Genomic DNA, 27,860 nt, shown 5'->3' with positions numbered 1-27,860 from the left:
GGGGAAGCCTGGCACAGGTGGGCACGCCCTCTTGCTGAGCATCTCTGAGCTCTTGTCACTTCCTGAAGGGGCGAGTCTGTGGGTTCCCAAGACAGAGGCCAGAGTTGGTGTCTCAGCTCCATGATGTTTGGGGATCCCCTTGCTCCCGTGTTGGACGCCCACCATCATGGGTCCGAAATGGAACAGAGCAGCCCAGGTGGGCTGGAAGCACCACCCCCATGCCTCATAAACACCTACACCTTTGGCATTTGTTTCTGAATGCTGGGTGTCTTTGCCACTTGCCCTGTTTTGAAATAACAGCATAACATATAAGAAGCATACATATAAGTTTATAAGGAGAAGGTTCCAAAAAGCAATAGATGTGCTGATGGATGTCATGATCCCCGCCAGGGGCTCTGTGGAGCGAGAGACGACGCCCAGGAAAGGGAGGCTAGAGCCGGCTCTGCAGTCAGGGGCTGCCTGCTCCCTGCTCTGAGCCTCAGTTTCCTCCCCTGCAAAGGTAGAGTGACAAAATAATGCCCACTTGGAGGAGGTCATGAGGGGAGTTGCAAAGGCTCAGACTTAGGAGTCCCAGGGAGGTGGGTTTCAGTCTTGGCTCTGTGGCTGCGTGGAGGGAGTGGTCCTTGACCTCCTTCCTAGGGCAGCTCTCAGGAGCCACTCAACACTGGGTCCGAAATGGAACAAGCCTCGTGAAGCCCGTGTGGTTGCAGTTGTTGTGAAAATCTTGTGCTCCTGCAGGGAGGAGACTGGGGCCAGGCTCTGCAACCTGGTAAGCCCACAAAAATATGAATTACTTATACAGCAGCTCTCTTTTCAGGGAGGGAAGTCTGTGCTGGGGGACAATTGGTCATTCGTGGATTTGCTTCCAGAGGGTGAAGCAGGAAGCACAGTGTGGTTCTGATGCCATTTACTGTAGTCACTCATGTGCCTCAGCTCCACTCCTGCTCCACCCGAGGACATGGGGCCAGAAGAACTGGGCCCCAGTCCCACCGCTGCCACTCACTGCTGTGCAGCTTCAGGTAAGCCACTCACCCTCTCTGAGCTCCATTTCCTCCACTGTACAGGATGAAACAAAAAAGGATACAGCATCCCTCCTTCACCTAACTTCAGTGGGTCTGAGAGTCCAGAGAGAATGAGAAAAAGGTAGTGGCCCTCTGAACTGCAGCCGAGGGCTGGGGTCTTCATGCCTGTTCCCTCACGTAACCTTCCCAGTGAGGAAGCTTTGCAAGTGCTTAAGAGCCAGGACCCTGGAGCCCGACTATCCTGGGAAACCATCCGCCAGCTGTGTGGCCCTTGGCCAGTTGCTGAACCTCTAGCTTTGGTTTCCTCCTCTTAAAACAGGACGATAATCTTATACCTCATTGAGGTTGTTGGGTGGGGGTGGGGGGATTGTAATGCATGTAAAAATTATATGTGTCTATATCTGAGATAGATTTGGGATTCCCAATTTACAGGTGGAGAAACAGACTGATCAGATAAGCATCAGATAAGCAGAGAGGTCTGTGTGTGAAAAAGCAAAGTGAATCTGATTAGAGAGGTTGGACGTGACCTCGCCTTCATCTCCCGATGGCTCCCCCACTCCAGCCATGCTGGTCTCCTCAGTGTTACTCAGATTCCAGGAAGCTTATTTCTGCCTCAGGGCCTTAACACTAGCTCTTCCCTCTACCTGGAATGCTTTCCCCCTACATCTTCCTTTATTCAGGTCTCCACCCACATGTGCCCTCGTAGAAAGGGCCTCCCTGATGCCATCTGATGTAGTTGGCTTCACTCCCTCCTTCTTTCCACCTCTTATGGTTTATTTTTGTCTTGACCTTTATTACCCCATAAAAAATTATATATTTGGCAGCATGTTGATTTCCTGTTTGCCCCTTAGAATGTAAACACCAGAAGGGCAGGTGCTTTGCCTTATTTGCCACTGTACTGCCAGTCCAGAAGCAGCACCTGGCACATGGAAGGTTCTCGGGCTGTTTGTTGAATGGATGAGTGAGTGAGTAGATGAATGAATGAATGGACACCCTAGCTAGACTAGAAATTCTCCCTAGCCCCAGGAAATGGCCACCACAAATGATAGCAGCTTTGCCTCTGTGCAGCCACTGTGTGTGATAAGCCCTCCTGGCACGCTCAGGCATAGCTGTTATCGTCCCATTTTACAGTAGTGTAAATCAAGGCTGCCAGGGGAAAGGAGTTTAGCCAAGGGCTCAAGGCCCTTAGGAGGCAGAGCCAGACTCAGACTCGGTCGGCCCGACTCCAGGGCTCCAGCCTGTGCACACTCCGTGGCTCACATATCTCCGTGCCAAGGGCAGAGAAGCCACCCTGGAAAGCAGCGTCATCGCAGGCTCCTAGGCAGCGCGTGCATTTTAGCAACAGATTTCCAGGTTTCCAGCGCTGGCCAGGAAGGGGCCTTCGCTGCCGCGGCGCATTTGCAGCCCCGTGGGCGCGCTCCGCCCGGTGGGTGACTTTGCAGCGAGGGCGCCGCGGGGCGGCCGCGCCTGATGCTGCAGTTGCCATGGCGACGAGCGCCTCGGCGATTGGTCCAGCGCGGCCGCACTACGTTGCTCTTTAGGCTCCCGTGCGCCCGCCCCTCCTCCGGATGCTGCGAGAGCAAACCGGGCGCAGATTGCCCCTAGCCCTCCCCTGCTTCTCCCCGCGCCCTGCCACCCCGGATGTGCGGGAGGAGAAAAGCCCGAGGTGGTCCCAGGTCGCAGCGAGGCCGATGACCCCCCAACCAGGCCACCATGGTGACCGGACGTCCAGGCAGGCTCCTGGGCACCGTGTGAGCCCTGCGTGCTTGGGGCCCCTCGGAGTCCGTCGCTGCCACCCCCTGCTCCCGCTACAGCCCCCGTGCAGGAGCCTGCCACCCCCGGGAATGTGACTCGCTCTTCGATTTAATTTTATTCCCTTCCACTTCTCGCCTGAGCATCCTGCTCCTCCGTTCTAACCACGTTGAGCCTTCTCAGCTGGAGAGGCAGAGAGAAGGGAAACTGCCTTCAGACAGGATGGCTTGCAGAAGACGCTATTTGTGAGTATATGTGGCAGTTTTATGCCTGAAACTCAAGGCCAGAGGGTTCCTGGCTGAGCGTGGAGCTGGAATCCGGATTCGGTGGGGGGAGGGGCAGGGTGTCAGGCAGGTGGCTTGCAGAAGGAGCTGGCCATCAGCAGCGATGCCAGCGTTTGTCCCCTGCAGCGGAGGTATCTGTTGCTGGCGATGATGGGAAAAGGCTATTAGTCAGCAGGTCTCCGGTGGACTGTGAAATTTCCTATATCTGAGGGCAGGTAACTCTCCTAAATCCACTGTTACAGTTCTGGCCTTTGGTATAGCCCTCAGCATGCCCATTTGGAAAAGCCTCTCATGCCCAGCTCATCCATGACTGGCACTTCAGATGGAAGGTTGGCAGGAAGGTTGGGGTGGGGACAAGATGCTATGTCCTCCACAGGCAGGTGAAGGTCCAACCTGCCGTCTCAAGCCGGGGGCATCAGCGTCCCCCTGTGCCACCCAGATGTTCTGTGGGCCAGTGGCAGAGCACCTGTCTGCTGGGCCTAATGCCAGTGGCAGAGGCTGTCAAAGTCTGCACGGGGCGGTGACATCACGGGTCTGAGTATTTATGGAAACTGAAGCCTGTGCCTCGTTAAGCCAGGCTTCCCAGGGGCATGGGATTGGAATGCCAGCTTCTCCCAGAACTCTCTGGGCTCTGCAGTGTGCTCTTCTGGGATGAGCGACCTTTGGTCTCTGGCCTTGCAGGACCCCTCCTCTGGGACCTGAGCCCTTAGGGGTCGAGACACAGGTACACATGTCCAGCTGCCCTAGGCAACTTGCCTAGTGCCTGGGCTGCTCAGGGCTGGTCAGTAGCCTCAGACCTTGTAAGGTCAGAGAGCAGAGTTGGACCTCTCTGGCTGGACTCAGTTCCCAGGAGGAGAAAGGGGAGGCCTGGAGCATTACATAGGGGGGCAGCTGGGGTGCCACCCCAAGGCCTTGCAACCCCCTGCATGATGACAAGGGCCTGAGGAGCCCCTGGTTAAGCAGCACCCGTACCGCTCCATCAAGGGACCAGCTCTCTTGCTAATGGAGTGTGGTGGAAAGTAAACATCCCTTCAGCCACCCCGTCAGTAGGCCCCGGAGGGGCCCTGTGGGTGATGAAGGTGGTCTGTATCTGTGGTTTTCTGTGATGTTCATGAGGCTTTTTAGTAGAAAGGCCCACAGGTTGTTTGTTGATGTGAGCGGAATACACCAGAGTTCTCACTCCCCGTGACAAGGCCCCGGCTGTATTTTTGGAAACAAATAGTAAATCCTTTCTCTGCAGGGAACTTCTGCCACCGTTGCTGGGAACAGGCCCTCCCAAGGCAGCTGTCCTCCTGCTGCACCTTTGCCTGGGCCCAGGAGCCCCAGGTCAGAAAAATTCCCAACTCTCAGGGGCTGTTGGGCCCTGGGGTAAAAGGTGTGTTCGTTAGGGTGAGATGTGCCCGTCTACACTGTGCCAGTCTACACTGTGCCGGTCTACTCAGCCCTGTACCATGCCTCCAAATGGTCGGTGATGGAATCCTTCCAACAGCCCTGGCTGGGCAGGCGCTAAGACTCCCATTTTCCAGATGGGCAAACCGAGGCTCATCAAACTACCCCTGGAAACTTGGAGCGTCCTAGCCTGGGGGTAGGGGTTTTAGCCCAGGCTCTACACTAGAACTGGAGGTTCTTTTACTTAAGTCCATGCCTGGGTCCCACTCCTAGGGATTCTGGTTTATGGGGTCTGGTGGGGAGGGCAGGGAGGGTGCTTCAGTCTCAGGATCCATTTAGTTCTCTGCATGATCTTCATGCACAGCTGTGGCTGATGTTCACGTATGTAGCTAAGGCCCACGGCAGTGTTGCCAGGGACCAGCTACCATTCAGATTCCAATACCCCTCTGGATACCAATACAGACTCATTCGGTCCACTGGGGGCCCAGGAGCCAGCATTTTAGCACATGGGCCCTGGAAGGTTTGCTCACCCACCAATTAAGCCTGTCTTGCCCCCTTGCCTGGGAGAGGGACTGGGCCGGTGCAGAGGGTGGGCCTGTGGGGGACTCTGCTCCCTGCGTCCCGTCCCTGTGGGTCTTCCCGTGCTTCCCCAGCTCTCAGGCCTCCACAGGCTGGCACAATGACATCCAGGCCATGCCCCCATGTGCTGCCACCAAACCCAGGGGCTCTCCTACAGAGAGACCAGGAAGGTGTGGCTGAAGAGGCACCATCACCCCTGTTATAGAAAGATTATGGGACCCAGGGCAGGCCTTGCTTGATGAAGCTGCGCAGCAGGCACATGGTAAGTGTGTGTTTGCACACCGTTGTGCCCTCATCCAGAACCAAGGCTCTGCCAGCACCTGCCCCTCAAACCTCATTGTTACTGGGGCTGCTGAGGGTCTCTAGATGTCTAACTTTCAGGGCAGCTGCAAGCTTAGTACAGAAGCTTCGTGGCCATCGGCAGGGCCTCACTGTTTGGTGTCACAGCCTTCTCATGCCCAGTCGCCTCACTGGTTTTCACTAACTGCCGTGAAATGGGGTGCTGTTGATCCCCTTTCACAGAAGAGAAAACTGAGGCTCCGAGAGGGGAGGAGCTGGGCTGAGGCGCATGGCTGTTGCCTGCTATACACTGGACGATGGCATATGCCTCCCCCAGTGTGCCGCACACCAGACCCGGGCAGACTTACTCCCGTGTTGCCGTGTGTGGCTGGCTCGGAGCGTCCCTCAGCCCCAAGGAGCCCTGCCAGCAGCCTCTCTGTCCTCCAGTTTCTTCCCCTCCACCCAAGAGAGTGCTCTGGAATCTAGATTAGCAGTTATTCATGGAGGTGGCACAGTAAATGAGATAAAGGGTGATAATAAAAGCAGCAGATTTATTAATGAAATGGGAGAAATCATGAGGCCTCCAAGAATCAGTTTCTTAATCAAATTTACTAATGACCTAGGTCATTACATACTGACAACTTAATTAATGGTGTCTTAATTAAGGTCAGCCCCCTTCAGACTGTAACTACACTTAACTTGGTAACTGCCATCTGACTGCCATGTCACAGCCTGCTACTCGAATACAGGAAGCTGGGTTGCAGGGAATTTGTAGTGGGTGTGAAATTCAGAGCTGCTGGTGGTGGGGGACTGAAGAAGGACAGTCTCCTGCCTCCCTCTAACACCTGCTCATTCACTCGTTCACTCGTTCATTCATTCGCTCTGCCTGGAACCTCTGGGGCCCCTCTCCATCCCTCCAGGGCTTTGCTCTAACCACCAAAGCTAGATTGTAGGTCCCACTCTGACATTCCCACGCCCCTTCCCTGCCCAGCACTGCTTCCGTCTGGCCACCCCTGTGTCCTTACTTGGTTGGTCGCTCCATCTGTGCCACTTGAATGTCAGCTGTGCCAGGGCACAGGGGTTGACAGTACACTAGCTGCTGCTCTCTGTGGTGTCTAGAAGAGCGCAGAGCATGTAATTGTTCCATAAGTCTTTGTTGAATGAATGAACTGTGCTGGGCACTGCCCTAAGCAGCGGGCCACATTGCTGAGTAAGAAATAGTTTCTGCCTCTGGGAACTGCAGGCTGGTGGGGGAGACAGACGTGAGCAGACAAGAGCCCATAGAAATGCCAAAGGCCAGGAAAGGAAGATGACTTGGGGACATGGAAGTTACCACGTCCTGCAGGAGGTGGGTAAGCTGAATGGGGTCTGCCAGGTGGTCAGGGCAGGAAGGGCACTGTGGGTATGCAAATGTCAGGCATTAGCTCATTTGACCTTCTCGGGGACCCTGGGAGGTGGGGCTGTCATTTTCCCCATTGTGGAAACACTGTCACTTGGTCACTGAATATCTTGCCCCCAGCAACACCCAGTGAGGGGTGGAGGCAGGGCTTGAACTCAGGCGGCAAAGCCCAGCTTTTTGCTCTGTACACTGAAGTCTTTTGCTGAAAGTACTTGTGTTTGGCCTGAGCCCGGAGTGTGAGGGAGAAAGAGATGCACCTGTGGGTGTGGGCAGGACCCAGGGCAGGAGGCGTCTGCAGTGTCACGAGGGGCAGGCAGTGGGTGGTGGGGAACCGCGGAGGACTCAGATCCGGACTGGAAGCCATAGGTGCACCCCTGCACTGTGCAGGAAGTTGAAGGGGAAGGCCAGGCGGGACTCTCCACCATCTTTTCCCCAGGCCCATAGCTGGGCACATGTGACCCCAGAGAGCAGTGACTTCTTAGGGCCTCAGATGTCTACATCCCATTAGGGACAGTCAGGGACACTGCCGGGGAGGCAGGAACTTTCTGCCCGCAGGCTGGGTAAGATGTAGTGTGACTTCCTCCCTGCAGGTCTACTAGGAGCCAGTATACTCCTGAGAATGCCCCCGGGTCATGGTCTAAGGGGCCAGCTCTGTGCCCTGGGCGAAAAGACCCTTCCACTTACCAGGCCTCCGCCTCCCATCTGTCCTGCACACTTACATCTGGTCTGGCCCAGGTTGGTGCCGGGCGGCCTGGACAGGGACCTCCAGCTCTTAGGAACATCTGCACAGCCAGACCCAGGTGGGACTGGCCCTCGCCACACGCTTCACAAAGCACTTCGGGCAGTCCCGTGGGGAAGGGACCCCACAGACCTCACAGAGGTGGCATCACACAGTCTGTGTCCTTCTGTGACCCGCTCACTTCACTGAGTAGAACGTCCTCAGGGTTCGTCCAGGTTGTAGCCTGTGTCGGCACTTCCTTCTGTTGTGAGGCTGAGTGATATCCCACTGCATGCCTGGGCCACATCTTGCTGCTCCATTTATCCGTCAGTGGGCACTTGGGTCGCTCCCACCTCTTGGCTACTCAGAGTGGTACCGCTATGAGCATGGGTTTGTGAATATCCCTTCAAGACCCTGCTTTTGATTCTTTGGGGTGTACACCCTGAAGTGGGGCTGCTGGATCATAATGGCAGTGCCGTAAGGTTTTCTGAGGAACTGCCTCGCTTATCCAGGCGCCTGCACCATTTGATGTCCCCACCAATGTCCAGGCCGGTTCTCACCACCTCTTTCTCACATCCTCACCACCACTTTCAGGGTTTTTTGTTTTGTTGTATAATAGCCATCCTTCTGGTGTGAAGTGGCCTCTCATTGTGCTTTTTATTTACCCTTTCTTGGATAAAGTCAAGTATGAATGATGAAGGTCAGCCACCCCCATTCTGATGGACCACTTAGCCCTGAGGACCCCAGAGGGCCAGGTCTGGCTGGACGCCTGCCAATGCCTGTCCTGCCTTCACCGGGGTTTGTGTCCAGGGCGTGGGTTTGGGGCATGGGGCTCTGGGCTCCCCAGTCCTCTAGGACATAACAACCCCAGGTGCTGGCCCTCAGGGGTGTCTGGCACACAGTAGGTGCTCAAAAGATTTTAATCATACAAGGAATACCTGCTCCCATCTGTTTTTGTGGTTCTTTATCTATTTAATTGGGAGGTAATTCATCCATATGGTACAAAAATTTCTGTACATGATCTCCCTCCCTGTCCTTCTGCCCAGAGGCGGCTGCTATGTCCAGTGTCCCTGGGCACCTTCAGAGAAGCGCTATGCATTTACACATGGGCTTTACTACTAAAGTGCCTCAACCACAGAGCCACCACAGGAAGCAGCTTGGTTGCCCATCACTGCTATGTGGTTCTGATTTGAGCCCATTAAAGGTTCAGTACTGGGGACATGGTGACCAGCTAGCCCTTGAAAGAGGTGACAGCCCCTCTCTGGTGGGAACCCGTGTCCCTCATGGCTTCACCACTGTCTCCTTGGCTGACTGTCCAGATCAGTTCTGTTGGGCACATCTATTAACACTTGTTCAGTGCTGGGCCTAGGCTGGGTCTCGGGGAACAGCGGCCCCTTCCCCGGGGGAAGACAGACACAGGTCAGGGTGTGCAGGGACCTTTCCGCAGGGCCACACCACCCCCTCAAGGCTACTGGAGACGTGGGCAGGCATTCTGGGGGGCATTCAAGGGGAAGGGTCTGGTTGGCAGGGGCCAGGGAAGCTAACAGCCTATAGTGCGTAGGCCAGGCCTGCTCAGCCCAAGGACCTATGAATGTCTTGGTCAGCTATTCATGGGATTGGAAGTCTGTGCATAATTACTCTGGGACCTCCCTCTGTCTGACATCTAAACCACAACATGCTTTCTTATGGTTGTGATATACATTGAGTTTTCCAAGAACGCAGCTGTTCTGCATGCAGTCGAGGGAAGATTAGGCTTTGATATGTTCGGAGCTCTGCCAAGAGCTGTCACCATTCAGAGCATCACATCACCAAGGGCAGCATCCCTTGTGGCACCCAAGTTGCCAGCAGCCCCCTGTATCCATCAGGGTTGGAGCAGCAGTCCCATAACAGAGGTAGGCGCCCAACTTCCTCCTTACGGCCCTGGGGGCAGCCCGACCCACCACAAACATGCCTAGTGACCTGTCACTTCATTATATGTTACTTTCCCCTTTTTCTCTCTGTATCGTTCCAGTGAAGGCATTCTGTTGATTTTTATTTTAAAATACATGTGTAGCTAGGTCATATTATTTATGAACTTCATTGCAGAGCAGAGGAGGGGGTGGTACCAGGTTTGTGTCGTAAAGAGGGTGTGTGTCCTGCACTAGTGTGTAATAAACTTCGTGGATGTAAACACACACATGCACACACGCACACACGGGAGCAAATGGGAAATCTAAGGTGGCACCATGTCAGCATCCCGGGGGTGACACTGTCTCATAGTTTTAGAAGATGATACCCTTGGGAAAAATGGAATAAAGTATAGACAGGATTTCTCACTGCTATTTTTAACAACTACAAGTGAATCTACAGTGATGTCCAAAGAAAAAAATTAATTAAAACACGAAAAAGGCTGAGGCTAGGTGCTGAGCCACATGGGCCAGACCCTGGCGGCTGTGGAGCTAGAAGGCCTGTGCCCCTTCCCACCCCAGGCCCAGGCCCTCCATGGGAGGCCAGTGTGGTCTCCTGCCCTCTGACACATGAGACCCCCGACCCTCCTCCTCAAGGCTGAACCCCACCAGAGGCAGTTTTGCTACCAGCTGGGGTCTGGTCGGCCTCTGGAGATAAGTTAGAGACCCTGGAACAGGGTCCAGCACCACACAGGGGCTCCCCCAGGTGGTCCTCTGCCCCCCTGTGCCTGCTGACTGCTCCCTGCACCTCGTCTCTGCCCAGGGCCCACTACATGGGTGACAATACAGTCACCTCCTGTCCCCTGCCCTCTGTCCCCCTTCTCTGCCTCCCACCCAGCAGCAGGGAGCTGGGGCAGACACAAGACTGAACATTCCTTCAAATGCCATTTTAAAGACAAACACGAAACCCAGCTGAATAAAACTGAAAGGTTAAGGGAAGTGGCTGCTTTGCATGAGTTTGTCATTCTGCAAATTGACTATTCAGCAAATTGGCTTTTGACAGGTTGAGTCGTGGCCGACCCGGGGAGAGCCAGGACAAGACCAGAGGCTCAGGGCAGTGGGGTCAAAGCTGGACAGGCCACAGGGCCAGCTCGGGGCCACCTGGGATCTCAGGGGCCGGGCTCTCCAGACGGACCCTGCCAGAGGGTTCCGGCCTCCCCTCTCCTGTTTACCTGATTTCCTGGGGATAAGCTGGGGACACCAGAGGGTCCCAAGGAGCTGGGGCCTGGGCTGGAGGTGCCCCATGTCCCTGGTCACACCCTAGTGCACTGGCCTGACCTCAAAGGGATGAATCACCCAACTGTGAGAGGGTCCCAGCAAGAAGGCCCTGGAGCTCAGGAGGTGGCTGATCTAAGCGTGGCTAATTACAGGATGCTTTACTGGCTTCGGCAGTTTCATTCCTCGTCGAGTCGGTTCCCGGCATCTGTTTGGAATAGTTAATAAGGGAAGTGATGCATTTTTAATCGCCACAGCCTTTGCTGAAATCCTCAGCCTGTTTCTCACAATGCTCGCTGGGCCCTGGGATAACGGAGTGTCTTGCTCACGTTTGCTCCCCTATATCAAATCAGAGGGGTGCCCGGCTTCTGCTCGTCCAGCAGGGATGGCTGCAGGCACCTCCCAAGTCCCTCGGTCTCCATCCTTGGTGGGACTTCAGTCCCTGACCATCTCCAAGGCTTCTGCATGAGGAGCCGTGTGGGCCTAGCAGAGATAGGGGCCAAAGTATTTGGGGTCATTAGGCCTTTTCCAGTACCTCCCTCTGCCACAGGCCCAGCTTCCTGCCAATGAGCTGCTCAGATGGAGCCCCTTTTGCTGCCTGGGGGTGGTGTGACTAGGGGCAGATGGCTGACCTCTCTGAACCTCAGTTTCCTTTCTTGTAAAATGGGACCAGTGATTCCAACTTTGCAGGGTGGCCATGAGGATCCAGTGAGCTAATAAAGCACATGGTAGATCTTAACCTAAAATATTTCTCTTGTCCCCTTCCTCCCCTGGATTCTTGTTACACAGAGGTCAGTTCAGGACACACTAGGACTTAAGAAACTTGGACATCTGGGGAGGGGAAAGAAGCCAGGCTGTGGCTGAGGGAATGTATTCATCAGGAGCCTTTGGGTGCAAAGGACAGAAACAAGTCAGAAGGGATTTTAGTGGTTACTGTCAGTGAACAGCCCAGGATCTGGCTTCAGTGTGGCTGGGCCTGGGGGCTCCAGTGCAGTTGTCACCATCTCCTGCTTGCCTTCCCCTGGGTAATGTTCCCATGTAGGGGCTCAGGGCCATTCCCGAAACCATGTGCATGGCCTGGAAGAGGACGTGTGCTGAATAGCCTGCCTCTGTCACTGGACTACCCCTGAGCTGGGCGGACAGGGTCAGCGCCCACTGCCACTACACCAGGAGTTTGGGAGGGGGCTTTAGATGTGCATGGGAAATGGTGGTAAACTGAGGCTAGAGGCAGCCCACTGGGTACTCTTGGAGTTAGAGGGCAGCATGGGCCCAGCTGGTGGCACTCATCAGCCATGGGCAAACACACACAGCTGCTGAGGCCACAGCTGGGCGCTAGGGAGGCAAGGCCGTGGTGGGGTGGCTGGCCGCTGGCCCCAGCACAGAGCTGGCATCCTTGGCCCTGAGTACAGGGGCTCTGCAGATGGGAGGAGAGGGTTGGCAGCTGGACAGGTCTGGGTAAGTCCACAGGGGCCCAGCACTCAGCATCCAGCTGGCCCCCAACCCCGGCCGCCATGCCTCCCTCTTGCTGAGCCAACAGAGACTGACAAACAAGGCCTCTCTTTCTTGCTGTTTCATCTTTCCTCTTTTCCCAGTGGCATATACACAAAAATTTTTTAAAGAAGTAAAAGCTGCCTGGGGCGTTGTGCGTTACCCAGGAAAACTCATCATGTGTCAGAGAGCCACCTCACATCCTTTTTGCCAGCACCTAAGGGAGGGAACAGCCTTCGGTGCTGGGCCTCCCTAGGGAGAGGCTGCACTGGGGAGGGCAGAGCAGGGACAGCAGACAGACCTGCCCACGTCGGTGACACGGGCCATTCCTGCCACTCAGGCCAGGGCAAGGGTCCACGGGGGTTACCGCAGACAGCAGCAGGAGGAAGCCATTTCTCCGCAAGGGCCAGGGACACAGATGGCCTGGGATTCTGCCACTGGAGGGTGGGCAGCAGCCCCACATTTGCCCACCACACTTCCCAATTTACAGTGTGCTCGTGAGGAGGTACCAGTGAGGCTCAGAATTCCCCTGGAGGCAGAGCAGGGCTGGGTGGGGGCATCCAAAGAGGAAAGTAGAACGCGATTCAGGGGTGGGCAGTCTGTCTGGGCCTGGGTGCAGCTGATGCATTCCCTGGACCCAGGCAGGGCTCTCCGAGTGCCATCTGCTCTCAGGGCTGCTGCCTCCTGGAGCCCAGGGCTGAGGAGTCTACTGACCCCTGAGCCCTGGGGGGCAGGCCGGTGCTGTGGCTGGACACACAGGGCACCTCCCCTTCCACCAGCCTCCCCAAGTTGGGCTGTGCATGTGGCCTTGCTCCGCCCTGTCCTTGTTCCTTCAATGGCCCTTGGCCTGTCATCAGGCATCAGGCAGCCCCAGATCCAGATAGGACATGAGCCCAGAGAGGGTGGGGCTCTTCTCAGGGTCACCCAGCCCATCAGTGGAAAGCGCAGCCATGAAGCCAGGCTTGGGGACAGCAGGGCTGCGAGCCCCCTCTCCTAGGGCCCTGTTTGTCTCTGACATCGCATACATATCAGGTTGCTAGGTCTCTGGGCCAGGCCCTCAGGAGCCAGTTCCCTCTCCCCTCTGGCCTCCCCTACCCACTTCCAGCCACACCCCCACCTTTCTGTGCCCCACAGGCCCACCCTATGCCCACCTCCTGGCTTTTGCTGGCCTCTGGGTGCCCCAGCCTGGGATAGTGCCTGGAGACAGTAGCTGCTCCCCAAATATCTCTGTACCAACCAGGAACAGGGGTCCTGGGGTGTTGCACAGGTGAGGCAGCCATTGGGCCAGGCCTCAGTGAGAGGCCTGAGCCTGCCACAGGGCAGCCCTCAGGTCTGTCAACTCAGTGAAGGGTGCCACGCTGTCTCCTTCAGCCTGAAGTTTGTCTTCTGGTTCTGTTTCATCTAGAAAACCCTGTCCAGAGGGTGTCCCTTGCCAGGCCCAGGGTGGGTGGGGCTGGCAGGATGGAAAAGCTGGAGGTGGTCAGTCAAGGAGGCCAAGGCAGGTCCTGGAGCAGAGTGACCGGGGTGCCCACTGAGGGCCGGGCCGGGGCTGGGGGCTGAGGGGGAGAGGAGGGCATCGCAGGCATGTGGGCGGGGGTGGCCAGGGCTCCGGTTTGGGGGTCTGGTGTTGCCAAGATGGGCCCCAGTGTGGGGACTGCTGGTGCAGGAAGATGCCTGTAGGGCAGCCAGGGAGGAGCTGGGGAGCACCAGCTCACTGCTGTGCAGAGTGGGGCATGGGGAGGCCCCCCACTCTCGTGCCCCAGTGACGACACTGCCCATCCATCCACCCACTCGGCCCTGCGCTCCGGGGCTCAGCCCTGCCCAGCTGGGCACGGGCACCCAGGGCCTTCTGCCAGGCCACAGCCATCTGCTGGGAGAATGCGCTGCTCCCAAGCTGAGAGCAGATGCGTGGGGGACTGAGCGTGCTGCGATGGCGTCCCACCGCCCTGAAGCTGGAGCCCACGCCGTGGCCTTCATGCTGAGCTCCTCTCCTCTCATGGACAGACAGTGTGGGCTGAGCCCCTCGTTTACGCAGAGACCTCCCCACCCCTAGATCCAAGGGCTCCCCAAGAGCTCAGGGCCCCACTAAGGCATCAGACCCCTCTGCAGCCTGCACAGAGCTGGGGTCTGCTTCCTGCTGCTGCAGGTGGGGGCTCCCCTGGCAGCTGTGCAAACCCGGCCCCTCCTCTCTCACTCCTGCCCCCCGCTCCCCAGCCCTGTCTGCCCTGCAGCCAAGGACAATGACACTTACTGTGTGATGGGCTCTTCTGCAAGGTGGAGTGGTAACAGCACCTGCCCCTGGGGTGTTTAGAAGGACAGAGGCCACATACCCTGTGCCCAGCACACAGTGGGTACTCAGCACGTAGTGGCCTCACTGTTGCCAGCTACTCTGAGCTCCAGGCTGCCCATGAGGTTTATGTGAAAGCACCCAGCTCAGGGCCCAGTCTGCAGTCGGTGCTGGAAACATCATTTTTGTTTTTAACTTTCATATAACTAAAATGAATCAATACACCCAGTTTGCAGGAAGCAGTGGCAAATCTAAATGAAAAGAACTTGTGAGCTAAGCCTGAGCTGTTTGTCGCCCGATGTCCCACGGTCCTCAAGTGAAGAGCAGCTTTCCCGAGTGCAGGACATGAGGAACGGGGTCGCATCCAAGCCCCACTCGCTCCCCGTGGGACCCTGTACTTGGTGGCCTGAGGCCAAGCAGGGTGCTCTCTGCCACTTGCTGGGAGGGTCTTTCTAGTTGTGTGTGCACAACTATGCGTGTATGTGTGTGTGCATGCAAGCATCTTTATGCATGTGCACATGCGTGTTCTGTGCAGCTCACGTGATGGTAAGAGCGTATCTGCATATTTGTCTATGTCAGGTCAGGGCCAGAGAGTGTGTTTGTGGGTGGGGTGCCTTCCAGTGGGCCCCATGCCGGATGTGGAAGGGGTGGCAGCCCCACTGAGGTCCATGGCTCAGGGCACTCACTGCATCCAGGAGGCACTCAACGAACCCTCCTCGATGTCCTGGGGTCAAGGGCCCAGGTCAGATGGTCCCCCCAGCCATGCCCTGCCACACCTGGAGGGGCTTGGAGTCAGGGGCCTACCGCCTTCCGCGGGCTTAGTCTCCAGTCCGAGGTGCTGCAGGAGCAGTACTCAGCCGTGCCTGAGACTGCGGAGCAAGCTCCAGGACATGTCATGAGGGGAGGGGCCAGGACAGTGCATCACCAGGGGACCTTGGTGCCAGGGCCAAAGAAGCAGGTCGCATGTGCAGACATAACACCTACAGCTTTGCCTGTACGTGTCTGCTCCTGTTTTCATAAAGGTGTTCTGCAAGGATGCCAGGACACCAATGACAGGGACTCCCAGGGCAGGGGACCTTGGTGGACATGGGACAGTTAGGAAGGAGCCTTCTCACATGATATCTTTTTAATTGTGCTTTGGAAACATGAGAAGACATTACTTACCGGAAAGTTAAATTTTAAAAATGTGTGAGTTGCTACATTTGGGGCGAGTTTGTTTTCTGGGTGTCTGAATGGAACCCCCTCCCACCCCCCAGTGAAAGGACACCCTCAGGGAACATGTGCCTTAGCAAATCCTCCACCCTAAGGTTGGGTGGTCAAAATGTTCTGGTTGGGGGCCAGCTGTCTGGGATGATGGTGAATGGTGGGGACCATGGAGCAGAGACAGCAGACAGAGCCCCACTGGCCCAGGTCAAGGTCCCTGCAGAGTGCCTTCCCAGCTGAAAGGCCCCTGGCAAGTCTCAGCCTCTCTGAGCCTCAGTTTCCTCGTGTGTAAAATGGGGATAGGAAACTCCAGCTCCCAAGGCTGGCTGGAGGACTGGGCGGGATCACACCAGCATGTGAAGAGCCTGCCCCCTGGTAGGGGGGTGCTGGAAACCCAGGAAGGGCCCTCTGGAAAGGCCAGGCAGACCCCAGAGGCTCTGCTGGGTGCTGCATCTGCCCCAGAGACGGGGTGGGGCCTGGTGGTCCCGACAGGGCAAGGGAGGGACTGCAGCACACCCCGACCCTCCTGGCCTGTGCTGGACTGGGTCTCTCACTCCCCGCCCATCAGCAAATCGGGCCTGGGAATGAGGGCATGTGGCAGTCCAGACTCGGTGCCTAAAGGCACTGGGACACCTCTGGGCAGCTCTGGGCCATGTGGTGAGGCCTCTGCCCAGCCCCCCGGCCAGCTGCTCTGGGCCCTGGACACCGTCCGTGGATGGCCCTGACTGAATGAGAGAATCTCTGGCAGGCCCTTTGGGGTCACGGAAGAAGTAGGGATGCTGGTGTGGCCGTGCTGGGCCTCAGTGGGCCTCCTTTTCCGAGCAGGCATTGTTCCTGCAATGGTGCCTGGCCTGGTCCCTGCACCCACCTTGCACCACATCAGGGAGCCTCACCTTGAACTCACTCAGCCGGCTGCCACTTCAGGCCTTTGCCCTTGCTGGTGCCCTGCCCAGGGCCCCTCCCTCTGAGCTGACATGTGCTCATCTGGGCCCAGTGGCCACCTCATCCTGGGGGCCCTTCTTGACCAGTGTCTGAGGATAACCCCTGCGCCTCCCTCCATCCCACCACTGTCCCCTACACCTGCTTCTACTTCCTGTGCTGGTCCAAGCAGCCCGTGTGCTCAGCTCCATTCTTGTCTGCCCTATCTGCTTGCACAGGCAGTGATGGGTCCATCTTACTCAGTCTTACATCACCCTAGGCTCTGAAGAATGTCTTCCATCACATTCGGGAGCCTCAGTTTCCTCATCTGTAAAGTGGGGATAAGAGCATCTCAGTCACAGGCTGGCTTTGAGGTGCTGTGAGTCAGTCCTGAGCTCTTAGAGAGCCTGGTTCAAAGCAGGGTCTGTGTGGCTAGTAGGTGGGATGAGTGAGTCATTGTCCCAAAGATGCCTGAGCCCCCCACCGAAGTTAAGAACCACTTCTCCAGGCAAACCTCCTCACAGTGTACATGAGGACACAGGCTCAGAACAGGGCTAGATGCCCCCCAGGGTCTCCCCACAGGGCCCCCACCTGGCTGCCCTGGGCTCTCCCCACCCTCTGTCCAGGCAGGGAGTTTTCCAGACGTGGGCCGAGCTCCTGGGCAGGGCAGCCTGGCAGGGCAGAGGGGTGTGGAGGCCAGCCTGGGGACAATCACCTCACTGTGCTGGGCAGCGGGCCTCCAGACCAGCAGGCAGGGCTGTCTGGGGCCCAGAGCCAGGACAGGAAGGCCGAGGGTGGGTAGGCAGGAGCTTCTGCAGCTTCTGAGGGGGGAGGGTGCCTAGGCAGGGGCTCAGGGAACTGGGCAGGGCAGCCCCTGCATGAGCTGGCATGGCACCACCTCGCATCAGCCTGGTTTACAGGGTGCCTCTAGCCCCTCAGCTCCCAGGAGCCTCACTCTGCCTCCGCGGCGGGAAGGTCAACCCCATCTCACAGATGAGGAAGGAGAGGCTGAGGCAGGGTCGCCTGGCTCACGCAATCAGCTCTGGGAGCCCAGTGGGTCTGTGTGACATTGGGCAGGCAGCCTTATCCCTCAGGGGTAAGGGGACAGATAACAGCGCAGCCTGGCCTGGGGGGAGGCGTTCCTGGGTCCCAGTCCCATTACCTTCTCTGTGTCTCTACTTCCAGAGCCCCAGGGACTCGGGGCAGCACTGAGAGGTGGGCCCCACACCCGGCGCCTGCTGTGGTGCTCTCTTTCTGGCAGGCTGCGTGGCCAGGAGCACCGCCCAGCGTGCTGTTACTCACGTGGCCCCTGTGACGGAGACACATGTGGATCTGGCATGGAGCAGGCTTGGGGTAGAATGGCAACCACTGCCTCCCCTGTTGCCCTCATCTCTGCCCCAGACTTCTGGAGCCCTAAGAATGGCCAGACGCTTATTATCACTGCCCCTGGGAGAGCATCAGTCCAGCCTCTGGGTCAGCCTCCATGTGTACCCAGAGCTGCAAAAACATTCCCACCCTGTGACCCAGAAATTCCAGGAATGGGTCCTAAGGGAACATCCGGGCCTGTGCACAGAGACCATATTGACGGACACTCGGGTAGCCTTGTTTACAGGGCAGAGGAGAGGTGGGGCCAGCCCAGCACCCACCCAGGCTGGCAGGGAAGTACGCACCTGGGTTCCAGGCAGCTGCCAAAGGGGTGACTTGAGGGATGCCTGAGGACTTAAAAACACACTCGAGAGAAGCACTGGCAGGGGACAGGGTGGGAGGTGGATGTATTTTACAGAATAGAGTGTATTTTTATGTATCCAAAAGATCAATGTATACCCAAGCACAGGCACACATTTAGAGAAGGGCCTAGCCAGAAAAAGTCCTCAGATATTACCCCTGGTTGACCCCTAGGGAGTTGGAATGGTGGGTAATTTTACTGTCCTTGTGTTCTGCTGTTATTTTCTAAGGTTGATATGTATTAATTATTTAATAAGAGGGAGGGGACAGTGTAACAGGGAGGCGTGTGGCCTTCCCTGCCTCTTTGGAGATTGAGGTAGATTCCACAAATAACTCCGTTGCGGGGACAGTGACAGTGGAGAGCCACCTGGCATCAAGTTCCTTCCGGGTCATGCCCTCACCCCAGACATGGACTTTCTGAAACCACTCACTGCTTTCTGCAAACAGGCCCAATCACAGAAGCTCCCATGGGCTCTGGGCTGGCTTCCTGGGTGGGGGGCTTTGGAGAGGGGGTCCCATCATGTGCCACATGACCTCCAGAGCCTCCCTTCTCCCCATTGCTTCTCAGGAACAAACAAGGTCACCCTCTGGCCTGACACACAATAGCTCAGAGCCACCTGTGGCAGCCTGGACCCCCACCCCCCAATCAGGACCCTCCCGGTAGTCCAGAAAGGACAGGCTGCCCAGAAGTCTTAACAGCAGCAAAAGTGTTCTTTTCAAAACTGACAGAACTTTCCAAGTTCAGAGGGCCCCAGGGGATTAGCTGGTTCCATATTAGATCTATCTGGGGAGCTTTTAAAAACAAAGATGCACACGAACAGATATTTCACCGAAGAAGATGTATGGATGGCTGGTCAACACATGAAACCATAGTCAACGTCATTAACAGTCAGTGCAATACAAACTGAAACCACAGTGAGATATCATTACATATCTAGCAGAATGGCTAAAATAAAATAGTGGCAGCACAAAGTGCTGGCAAGGTTGTGGAGAAACTGAATTATTTCTGCCTTGCTGTTGGGACTGTAAGACGGTATAGCCAGTCTGGAAGACAGTAGTTCAGTGGTTTCTTTGCAAAGTAAATGTATACTTATCATATGACCCAGTTATTGCACTCTTGGGTATTTATTCCAGAGAAATGAAGACTTATATTCACACAAAGGTCTGTTTGAGAATATTTATACCATTTCTATTCATCAGAGCCCCCAAACTGGAAACTGCCCAGATATCCTTCAGCAGATGAATAGAAGAACAGTGGTATATCCAAGCCATGGAATATTATGCAACCAGGAAAAGGGAAGGAACTGTTGATACACTCAACTTGGGTAAACCTCCAGGGAATTATGCTGAGTGAGAAAAGCCAGCCTTAAAAAGTTATATACTTTATGAGTCTGTTTGTATAACGTTGAATTGTTATACATACAAATCTTGAAGTGACAATATTTTGGAGATGGGGCACAGATAGGAGGTTGTCAGGGGTGAGGGACTAGGCAGAAGGGGGGGTGTAGCTGTAGAGGGAGGGGGGCTCAAGAGAACCTGGCAGTGGAATAGTTGTGTCATTTGATCACAGAGGGGGTTATGCAAAGCTGCACATGTGCTAAAATTACATAGAGATAGGCACGCAGACACGCACAGTGCACGTGCTTGTATAACTGAATAACCTTGGTGGACTATAACAAGGTCAGTGTCCTAGTTTGGATGATGTACGATGGTTGTGCAAGATGTTATCACTGCGAGAGGCTGGGGGATGGGGAAATGGGACCCCCTGTGTATCTTATTTTACCACTTCCAGTGAATCTATGGTTATTTCCAAGTTGAGAGTTTAAAAAAAGGAAAAACACCCCAGGTGCAGGAACATGCCCCACTGGTTATGATTTAATTGGTCCGGGTTAGGGCCCAGGCATCTGCATGTCAGTATTCTTTAAAAGCGCCCCAGTGTGTGTACTGTACATCCAGGCATGGAAATACTGACCGTTCCTCATTCAGTGGAGGGAAACTGAGGCCGGAGAATGGAAGGGGTTTTTCCAAAGGCCACACAGCTGCTCGGGTGGGAAGAGAATGACCAAAGGGAAGGACTACCCTCTTTACTCCTGCTGAGACCAAGGTCTGGAGTTTTCCTGCTGCTTGAGGCTGGAGCTGAACCAGGCAGTTTGTTTTAAGGTATATTTTTACTGAACTACAGTCTATGGCTTGTTGCACTGCCACAAACAACACACTCATGTAATCAGCACCTGGACCCCAAAAGGGAAGATGACCAGCCCACCAGAATCCCCTCGTGCCCCTGCCAATCATGGCCCAGTCCCCCACCCCCACCCGGAGTGCCCTCTCCTGACTTCTTACAGCCCAGAGCAGTTTTTCCTGTTCGTGAACTTGGTGTAAATGGGTGGGTACTGTTTAGAAGCTCGGCCAGGGAGTAGGACCTGAGCAGCCAGTTTATTCTGAAACGAAAGGAAGTGGCCTCCCCAGGAGCCCCCAATCAAGTAGGGCCAGGGGGCGGGGGACTGAGAGGAAGAGGTGTCCCCAGGGAAGCTGCCTCATCCAGCGTGGCCAGAATGGGCTGTTTATCCCCCAGGTGGAAGCTGGGGGCAGAACTGGAGCCCTGCCTAGTGGGCAGAGGGCTCTATGTCCCTGAGCCTGGTCTGGGGTCCCCCAAGATCCTGGGGCCCCCGGGCAGGGAGGTGGAGCAGCTCTGGCCAGGCGGACAGAGCTCTGGGCGTGGGGCTGCCAGGCCTCACCAGGTGACCCTGAGCAAGGAAGGATAAAATGAAGATTTCATATTGAGTGAAACAAAGACCTGTTAATATAGAGCAAGTGTGTTAATATAACACAGTAAAATCTCATTTATGTGCTGTTGGTATCACACATTAATATAATCTATATTCCATGTAGTATAAGGCATATTAAATAATATAATATGCTAATCTTTATGGAATGCTGACTCTGTGCCTGGTTACTGTTTGAAGTGCTTTAAATATATTAACCATGTAATCTTCCCAAAACACTACAGATGGGACACTAAACGAGCACAGAGAGGTTTGTTAACTTGCCCAAGGTCACACGGCTAGTACCTGGCAAAGCTAGGACCTGAACCCAGGCCCTCTTGACTCTAGAACTCATGTTGTAACCTTTAAGCTCCAACATCTCAATATATGTGTAATGATAGCTACGTGAGTATCTCAGATGTGCACGCACTGGCTTTTTCTGGTTTACAAAGCACCTTTTCTCTGGGAGCCATCTCTCATCTTCCCTTACAGCTTCTGTGTGAGGTGGAGCTGTCACTGCCACCCCATGTTCCAGGCGAGGAGGCCGAGGCTTAGGGGGCTCAGGCACATCCCAGGTTGGAACTGGGGGTTGAGCTCAGGTGATTGCTCCCAAATCCAGGTGTGCTCAGGCGGGCGGCCTCTCCATGCCCCGTACCTTAGCTCTGACCCGTGCCTTTCCCATTTGAAGCCTTGCTGAGCAGAAGGCGGGTAGTGGGTCCTTAGCCTGTGGCTGACGAGGCTGCACCGGCCCTGCAGGGCACATGGCAGAGGGAGGGCTTCATTCGGAGCCAGTCCTAGCTGGGCTGTCGGGGGGATCAGCAAGTTGCCTGGAGGGGGACTGCCAGGGGTTCAGGCTACCAAGGGGGTCCCCGGGGTGGGGAGGAGTGGAGAGCCCAGGCAGGGGCCACCCCAGATTTAAGGCCCAGCGGATGGTCCCCATCTTCACATGTATACTTCGGTGACAATACTGCCTGGTTGGAAAATACTGTACATCCTTCCAGATCTTGAACCTGTGTATCACAATCTGGTGGTGCATCATCAGACCTCCCTCTTGGGCCGTGATGAAGACTAAATGAGGTGATACACATGAAGTGTTAACACCAGTGCCTAGAAACACAGGCATGCTCAGGAAATATTCACTGTTATTAGGGAAGTGGGAGAGAGAGGAAGGAAGGAACAGGAGGAGGGAGAGAGAGACAGAGGAAAAGGGGAAGGAAGGAAGAAAGGAATCTGCATAGGGGTCAGGGAAGGCAAAGAAGACTGCACAAAGGAGTTGACATTTAAGTGGGGTTTTGTAGAGTGAATATGAGTTTGCTATGGGCTAAAGAGGCAGCCCGTATGGAATGGTGTTCCAGGCACAGGCCCCCCTGAGCTGCACTCTTAGCACTGTTAGGTGGGGGGGAGGGGGGGGCATGATCCCTCGTGCCTCATGAGGTTTATGCACCTAGGATGAGGAAGTGTTTGGGAAAACACCTAGCACACATCCATGTATGAGTGACCAGGCGAGGGTGGGATTGAGAGCTGCGTCCACTTGTGCAGACTCGGGGCTTCCTGAAGGCAGGAATTCCTCACCGTGTCTAGCATGGGTCCTGGCATGGGATGGAGGGGAGACCTGCCTCCTTCCTAGAAAACCCGGCACCCCTTGGAGCAGGCATAGGGCAGTGAACAGCCTGGGGAAGTGACTGGGGGACATCCTGACGTTGGCCCTTGGCAAGGCCTTCTTGGCACCTAGGCAGAGTTGCTGAGGGACTCTGGCTCCGGGGGAGAGGGAAGCCCACCTGCCACCTCTTCAGTGGGGGCTGGAGAAGGAATCACCAGCAACAGGGCTTGGTCCTGGGGGATCTCATCTGCTGAACGTGGGGCCGGCAACCAGCTATGCTGTGGCTGGGTGGCAATTAGCAGGCTCGCAGGTCAGCCTCTGGCAGGCGGGTTTCCATCCAGGCTCTAGTAAAGGCCGCTCGGGAAACTGCAGCTCGGGTGAGCCATGGCAGGCCCCCGGCATTGGCTCAGAATGGCAAAGCCCGTGGCACCGAGCACAGGCCCACAGGCCAGGGCCCTGGACTTCTGAGGTAATGGGCTAGGGAGGCGGCGTCCTGTGCAGGAGGCCAGAGGTGCAGCCCGACAACATTGCCCCCTGGGGATCCTGTGTTACATCAGCTGCTCCCCGGGGGCAGGCACGGCTGAGCGGGTAGAGGTGGTGCAGCTTCTCGGCTGACAGGGCAGAGGGAAAAAAAGCACATGGTTTCTTGAATGTGGGCACTAAATGCTTCTGCCAGGGTGGCTCACCTGCCCCAGAACCTGTGTCCTGGGACCGCCCGGTGTGGCCTGTGCAGGCACGGCCCTGGGAGTGTTTGTGTGGGAGGGTCTTTGGTAACCCTGTTTCACTTTTGCCACCCCAGGAGCTCCCTGGAGACCGGAAGCCGCCTCTCCACTGACCAGTACAGGTACTGCTGCTCCCTCCCCTCCAGGCTGCCCAGGGACCCGGGGCCCACCTACCCCTTCAGCACCTAGGCTGGGCCCCAAGAGGCCATCAGGGGTGGCCTCATTTGGCTCAGTTTCCCCAGGGACTGGAGGTACCGCTGACACGTTCCCTGAGAACAAGTCCAGCTAGGAGTGGTCCCCCAGAGACCAGAGTGACTGTCAAAGGTTCCCCTAAAGACCAGGGCTCAGCCGATAGTTCCCCTGGGACCCGAGGCTGGTGGCCCCCTGAGGGCCAGCCTGTGGCTGACAGCTGCCACGCTGAGCAGGGCCACTGCTTAAGGGAGAAACTGATGATCTCTCTTGGTTTTCAGACTGTATATGGAGGAAGCAGGGGTGTCTGAAGGCCTCTGCCTTCACGCATTGCGTTTTGTAACTCGGTGTTTCCATCAGATGTTGTCAGGAGAAAGCATTCTCTGTTTTTACAAGAAAGGGCTGGAGCCTGAGCACTGGGGATGGTGCCCTGGGCTGGAGGTCAGCAGGTGTCCCCACACTGTCTTGAGAGACCAGGGGCAGGCAGCTGGTCCCCAAGTGGGCTTGGCACATGGGCTGTGTGTGTGCAGCAGTGCAGTCAGGGCGCAGGGTGCCCCACTGTGTTGTAGAGGTGACTACAAGTGAGCCAGTGCCCAGGGCGGGGTGGGAAAAGGGCATGCTATGTGCAGAACAGCAAAGGGGGGGCATGGCCAGGGCACAGATGGCACAGAAGGGTGAGGCAGGGGCTTGGGCAAGAGCCAAGTCCCCTGGAGGAACCTGGCATCCTTAAAGGGCTCCCGAACAAGCCTGAAAAGAGACCCTCAGGGCAGTGGGGATGGCCGGCAGGGCCAGGGCCCCACACATTGGGGGCAATCGATGCGAGGGGGTCATGGAGAGCAGCTCTGATACCCTGAGCCAGCCCTGGCTGGGCCGCCCCCAGGGCGCGGCTCCTGGGTGAAGAGCTGGGTTGTACACACACTTGTGGAAGCCTGTTCGTGGATACTCCACAGCCACAGCCATGGATAATGTGAACAGGAGTCACGTGTATTTGATGAGCGTGACAGGGACCCACTTCTTGACAACTACACAGGCCTATTAATTAGCCTGATTTATTAGTTATTACTTATTATTACTACCCCATGGTACAGAATTCACTAGTTCAGGAACCTCAGCTGGTGAGCAGAGCTGGGATTTGAACACTTCGCGATGCCATTGCCCCCTCGTCACCCACACGGGCACACTGCATTCCCACAGCCCCTGCCTGGCGTGCCTGGGGTGAGAGGTTCAGGCTCTCCTATAAGTACCCAAGCCACCAGCTTCTCTGGAAGCCACCCACATTGCTGACGGCCGTGTGGCTCCACACACATTGACCTCTCTGCCAGTCGCTGGTCGTCGCCCTGCTCGGGGCCAGGCCACAGAAGGCTCTGGAATGAAGGGAGGGTTGGGCGGGGGCTGTCACAAGTCCCCTGCCCCCTCAGGTTTGACCCGGCCCTTGCTCTTGCCAGACCAGGCAGGCGGTCATAGTCAAGAAGTGGCCATAGCAACCACCACCCTCGAGGCTGTCCTTGCCTGACCTCACAGCCCTGCAGGGCTGAGCTGGGGTTCAGGGCAAAGACAGCAGGGCCCTCAGTTCTGCACCCCAACCCATAACCCGCCATTATTTTCTGAGCACGTGTGGGTGTTGGACCCTCGGGATACCAGAGTGGATGGTCCCACTGCCTTTCCAAGTCTGTGTCAGGTCATGGGGGTCATGCAGCAAATGGAGAGAGGAATCCATCTTTAATGTAATGTGTCAGGGGTTGATAAGTGCTGTGAAGAAAAATAAGTGGGGTAGAGGGGAAAGAGAGGAATGGGTGGGTGGTCAGGGAAGGCCCTGTGAGGAGGCGTCCTATCACCAGAGATGAGAAGGAAAGGGCTGAGCCACATGACTACCTGGAGGCAGCACATGCAGGCTGTGGGGATGGCAGGTGCAAAGGTCCTGAGGCAGAGCATGCTGGACCTGCTTGAGGAGCCGTGAAGAAGTAGGTGCCAGACGGGGTCTGCCCCCATCCTGTGATCTTGCCATCGCATGTGACCTAACTTCTGACCCTCACAGCATCCTTGGGACACAGGCAGAGCCAGGCTCAATGTTCCCATTTCACAGATGAGGAAAGCTGAGACCCAGACACCAGAGGGGCCCTGGTGCCAGTCCCAGGCCCTGGACCCAGGGCCCCGACCGCGCCCTCCCACCCCTGCCTTTAGGGCAGCGGGGCACCAGCCTTGCTGCTCCGGGGGAGCTACTGAGAATGCCTCGGGCTCCAGGCGGAGGTGCCACTCAGCCGGGGGCCTGCAAAGGTTCTGGGGGCCCCATTCACAGCCTGGGAATTCAGAAACAAAGATTCCAGCCAGTAATTGTCTCCTTTCAAAGGCGCAGCCGGCTTCCTCTACCAGGAGCGTGAGAGGGAAGCTGATGTCCTCATCCGGGGAAGGGGGCGGGGCGGCATCTCAGGGCTGCCAGGGCTGCCAGCGCCGCCTACCCGCCACCTTGGTAAACAGGCTCCTCAGCCTTGGCAGGTGTCCGCTGTTACCTGCCTCCTGCACCTGCCCGTGGTTATCAGCAGGTGTCTGATGGCTCCTCTCTCGCCAGCCTGGATAGCGCGCATTTCCTGCATCCCCCTGGCCCGTCCTGGTGGTGCTGAGCGCGCCCTTCCCTCCCTGGGCCTCATGCTTCCGTCTGTGCAGTGGGAGGCTTCGCCGAGCCGTGTTGAGGGCCTTCCTGGCTCTGGCCATCCACGTCGGGACGTTTCGAGGAGTGTTCCTCAGCACTGATGGCTGGGGAGAGGTCATTCTTGCAGCAGTGGGCTGGCCCTGGATGAGCCGGGGGTGAGCAGTGAGAAGGGCGGCGGTGTGGGCCCCACCCTGGAGATGCTTGTGTGGAAGCTGGGGGGGGGAGGGGGCGGGGGCGGGGAATTAGTAAATAAACAGGACTGATTACAGTCCCACAGAGAAAATCAGGTAGGGTGGAGAGGGGAGGGGGCTCAGATGGTCAGGGAAGGCTCTGAGGAGGTATTTGAGGTACGATCTGATGGGTGAGGAGCAGCCCAGCATGGCATCTCTGGCAGAGGGGGCTGCACAGAAGGCCCCAGGGGCATGGCGGCCTAGGGGACATGAACGGGCCAGGTGTCTGGGCGTGGGGGACCTCAGAGAGGTCAGTCGCAGGAGCCAGGTGAACAGGTCAGCAGCCTGGCCTTCATTCTGAGAGCAGTTAGGGGGCACGTACGGGTATGGGGCAGAAGAGTGGCATTTTAAGGTCCCTGCGGATGAGCCACAGGGCAGTCAGAGTAGAAGTCAGGGACCCACCAGGAGGGGTAGGGAGAGGGAGGCTTGGCCCCGTGGTGCTGCTCTGTCACCTGTGCCTGCCAGGCCCTGGGCCCCACAGGGCCACCCATTCTGCCTACGGTTCCTCGGTCTCTGCCCAACAACGCCCCAGGCTGGCCACAGCCATCCCTCCCTCCCTTGCTAGGACAAGACCCTCCCAGCAGCCAATGAGCAGCTGTCATCGAGGTTCCATTTTAGATTTTATCAATGTGTCCCTGTCGCCTGGGCAACGCTCTGGGCGGCCCTGTCCGTCTTTCTCTGCCTGCCTTTCAGAGCCAAGCTCTCCCACCCACACCATGTGGCTACGCGGTGACTTTTCGCTCAGGCGGCCCAGTCGGGATTCCGCCAAACGCAATTGATCTGGCAACCAAAGCCAGTGTTGCCCTGTCTGTCTGTTGTCTCGCCCCCTCCCTGCCTGTGCACCCCCCGGTCTTCCAGGCCTCAGCCACCCCCAGGCCAGGCGGATGGGTGGGTGACTGCCTGGTGAGGTGCTGGCACAGCTGCCAGGAGCCCCGGGGTCCAGTAGGAAGGAGGGGGTTGAAGAGCTGCAGGCAGGGGCCTAGCACCCAGGCCCCTCGGGATGAAGGGCGGGGGGCCCCTGCAACTCGGCACAGCCAGGGTTGCCTCGGTTTGCTCCGGGGACCCCTGGGAGAGCCCCAGGAAGCCCCAGCCACCAGAATAGCAGCAGTCTGAGCCTGCCTGGGTGAGCTACACCAATGAGTTGCTAGGCTTTTGTGCGCGCAGCTCTTTGTATTGGAGGCGTGTGCTGCGGGAGCCGCTGGCCAGGGCCCGGCATGTGAGGGGGGCTCCGTGGCTGGGAGCAGGGCGGGCCAGAGCCGCCCTCCCCCAGCCCCCACCACCCCTTCCTGAGTCTCGGGAGGCGCCAAGATAGTCGGGCTGGACACGGAAAGCCGAAAATGCTCAAGTTCAAGGCCTTTTGCCTGGATTACTGGCAGTTCCTGTGTCTGCAGCCACTGCACGGAGTCTATAAGAGGTACGTGGACCTGTGGGGAGGACCCCACTGCTGGGCACTGGGGCTGTGGGGCATCGTTCGCCCCACGCCTGCTGAGGCAGCCTGCGCATCTG

General features: G+C 56.8%; 1 protein-coding gene across 7 annotated transcripts in view; it reads left to right on the top strand.

Annotated features, from left to right (window-relative positions):
- The window catches only part of IQSEC1 (IQ motif and Sec7 domain ArfGEF 1), a 381,158-nt gene that overhangs the window by 211,786 nt on the left and 141,512 nt on the right, over positions 1-27,860 (top strand). For 5 of the 7 annotated variants that reach the window (XM_036911501.2, XM_036911509.2, XM_036911510.2 and 2 more), the window contains exon 3: positions 23,366-23,410. The exons of 1 other annotated variant lie outside the window; for it this stretch is intronic. In XM_036911501.2, the coding sequence (XP_036767396.1) occupies positions 23,366-23,410 (45 nt within the window). Of the gene's footprint in view, positions 1-2,606; positions 3,020-23,365; positions 23,411-27,860 lie in introns of those variants that run through there. One more of the 7 variants, XM_036911508.2, reaches the window with a different exon arrangement.

Source organism: Manis pentadactyla, chromosome 1 (assembly GCF_030020395.1).
Source record: "Manis pentadactyla isolate mManPen7 chromosome 1, mManPen7.hap1, whole genome shotgun sequence".
In the NCBI taxonomy this organism is placed as follows: Eukaryota; Metazoa; Chordata; class Mammalia; order Pholidota; family Manidae; genus Manis; species Manis pentadactyla.
Note: the sequence above shows the minus strand (reverse complement) of the source record. Positions and strands in the feature narration are given on the sequence as shown.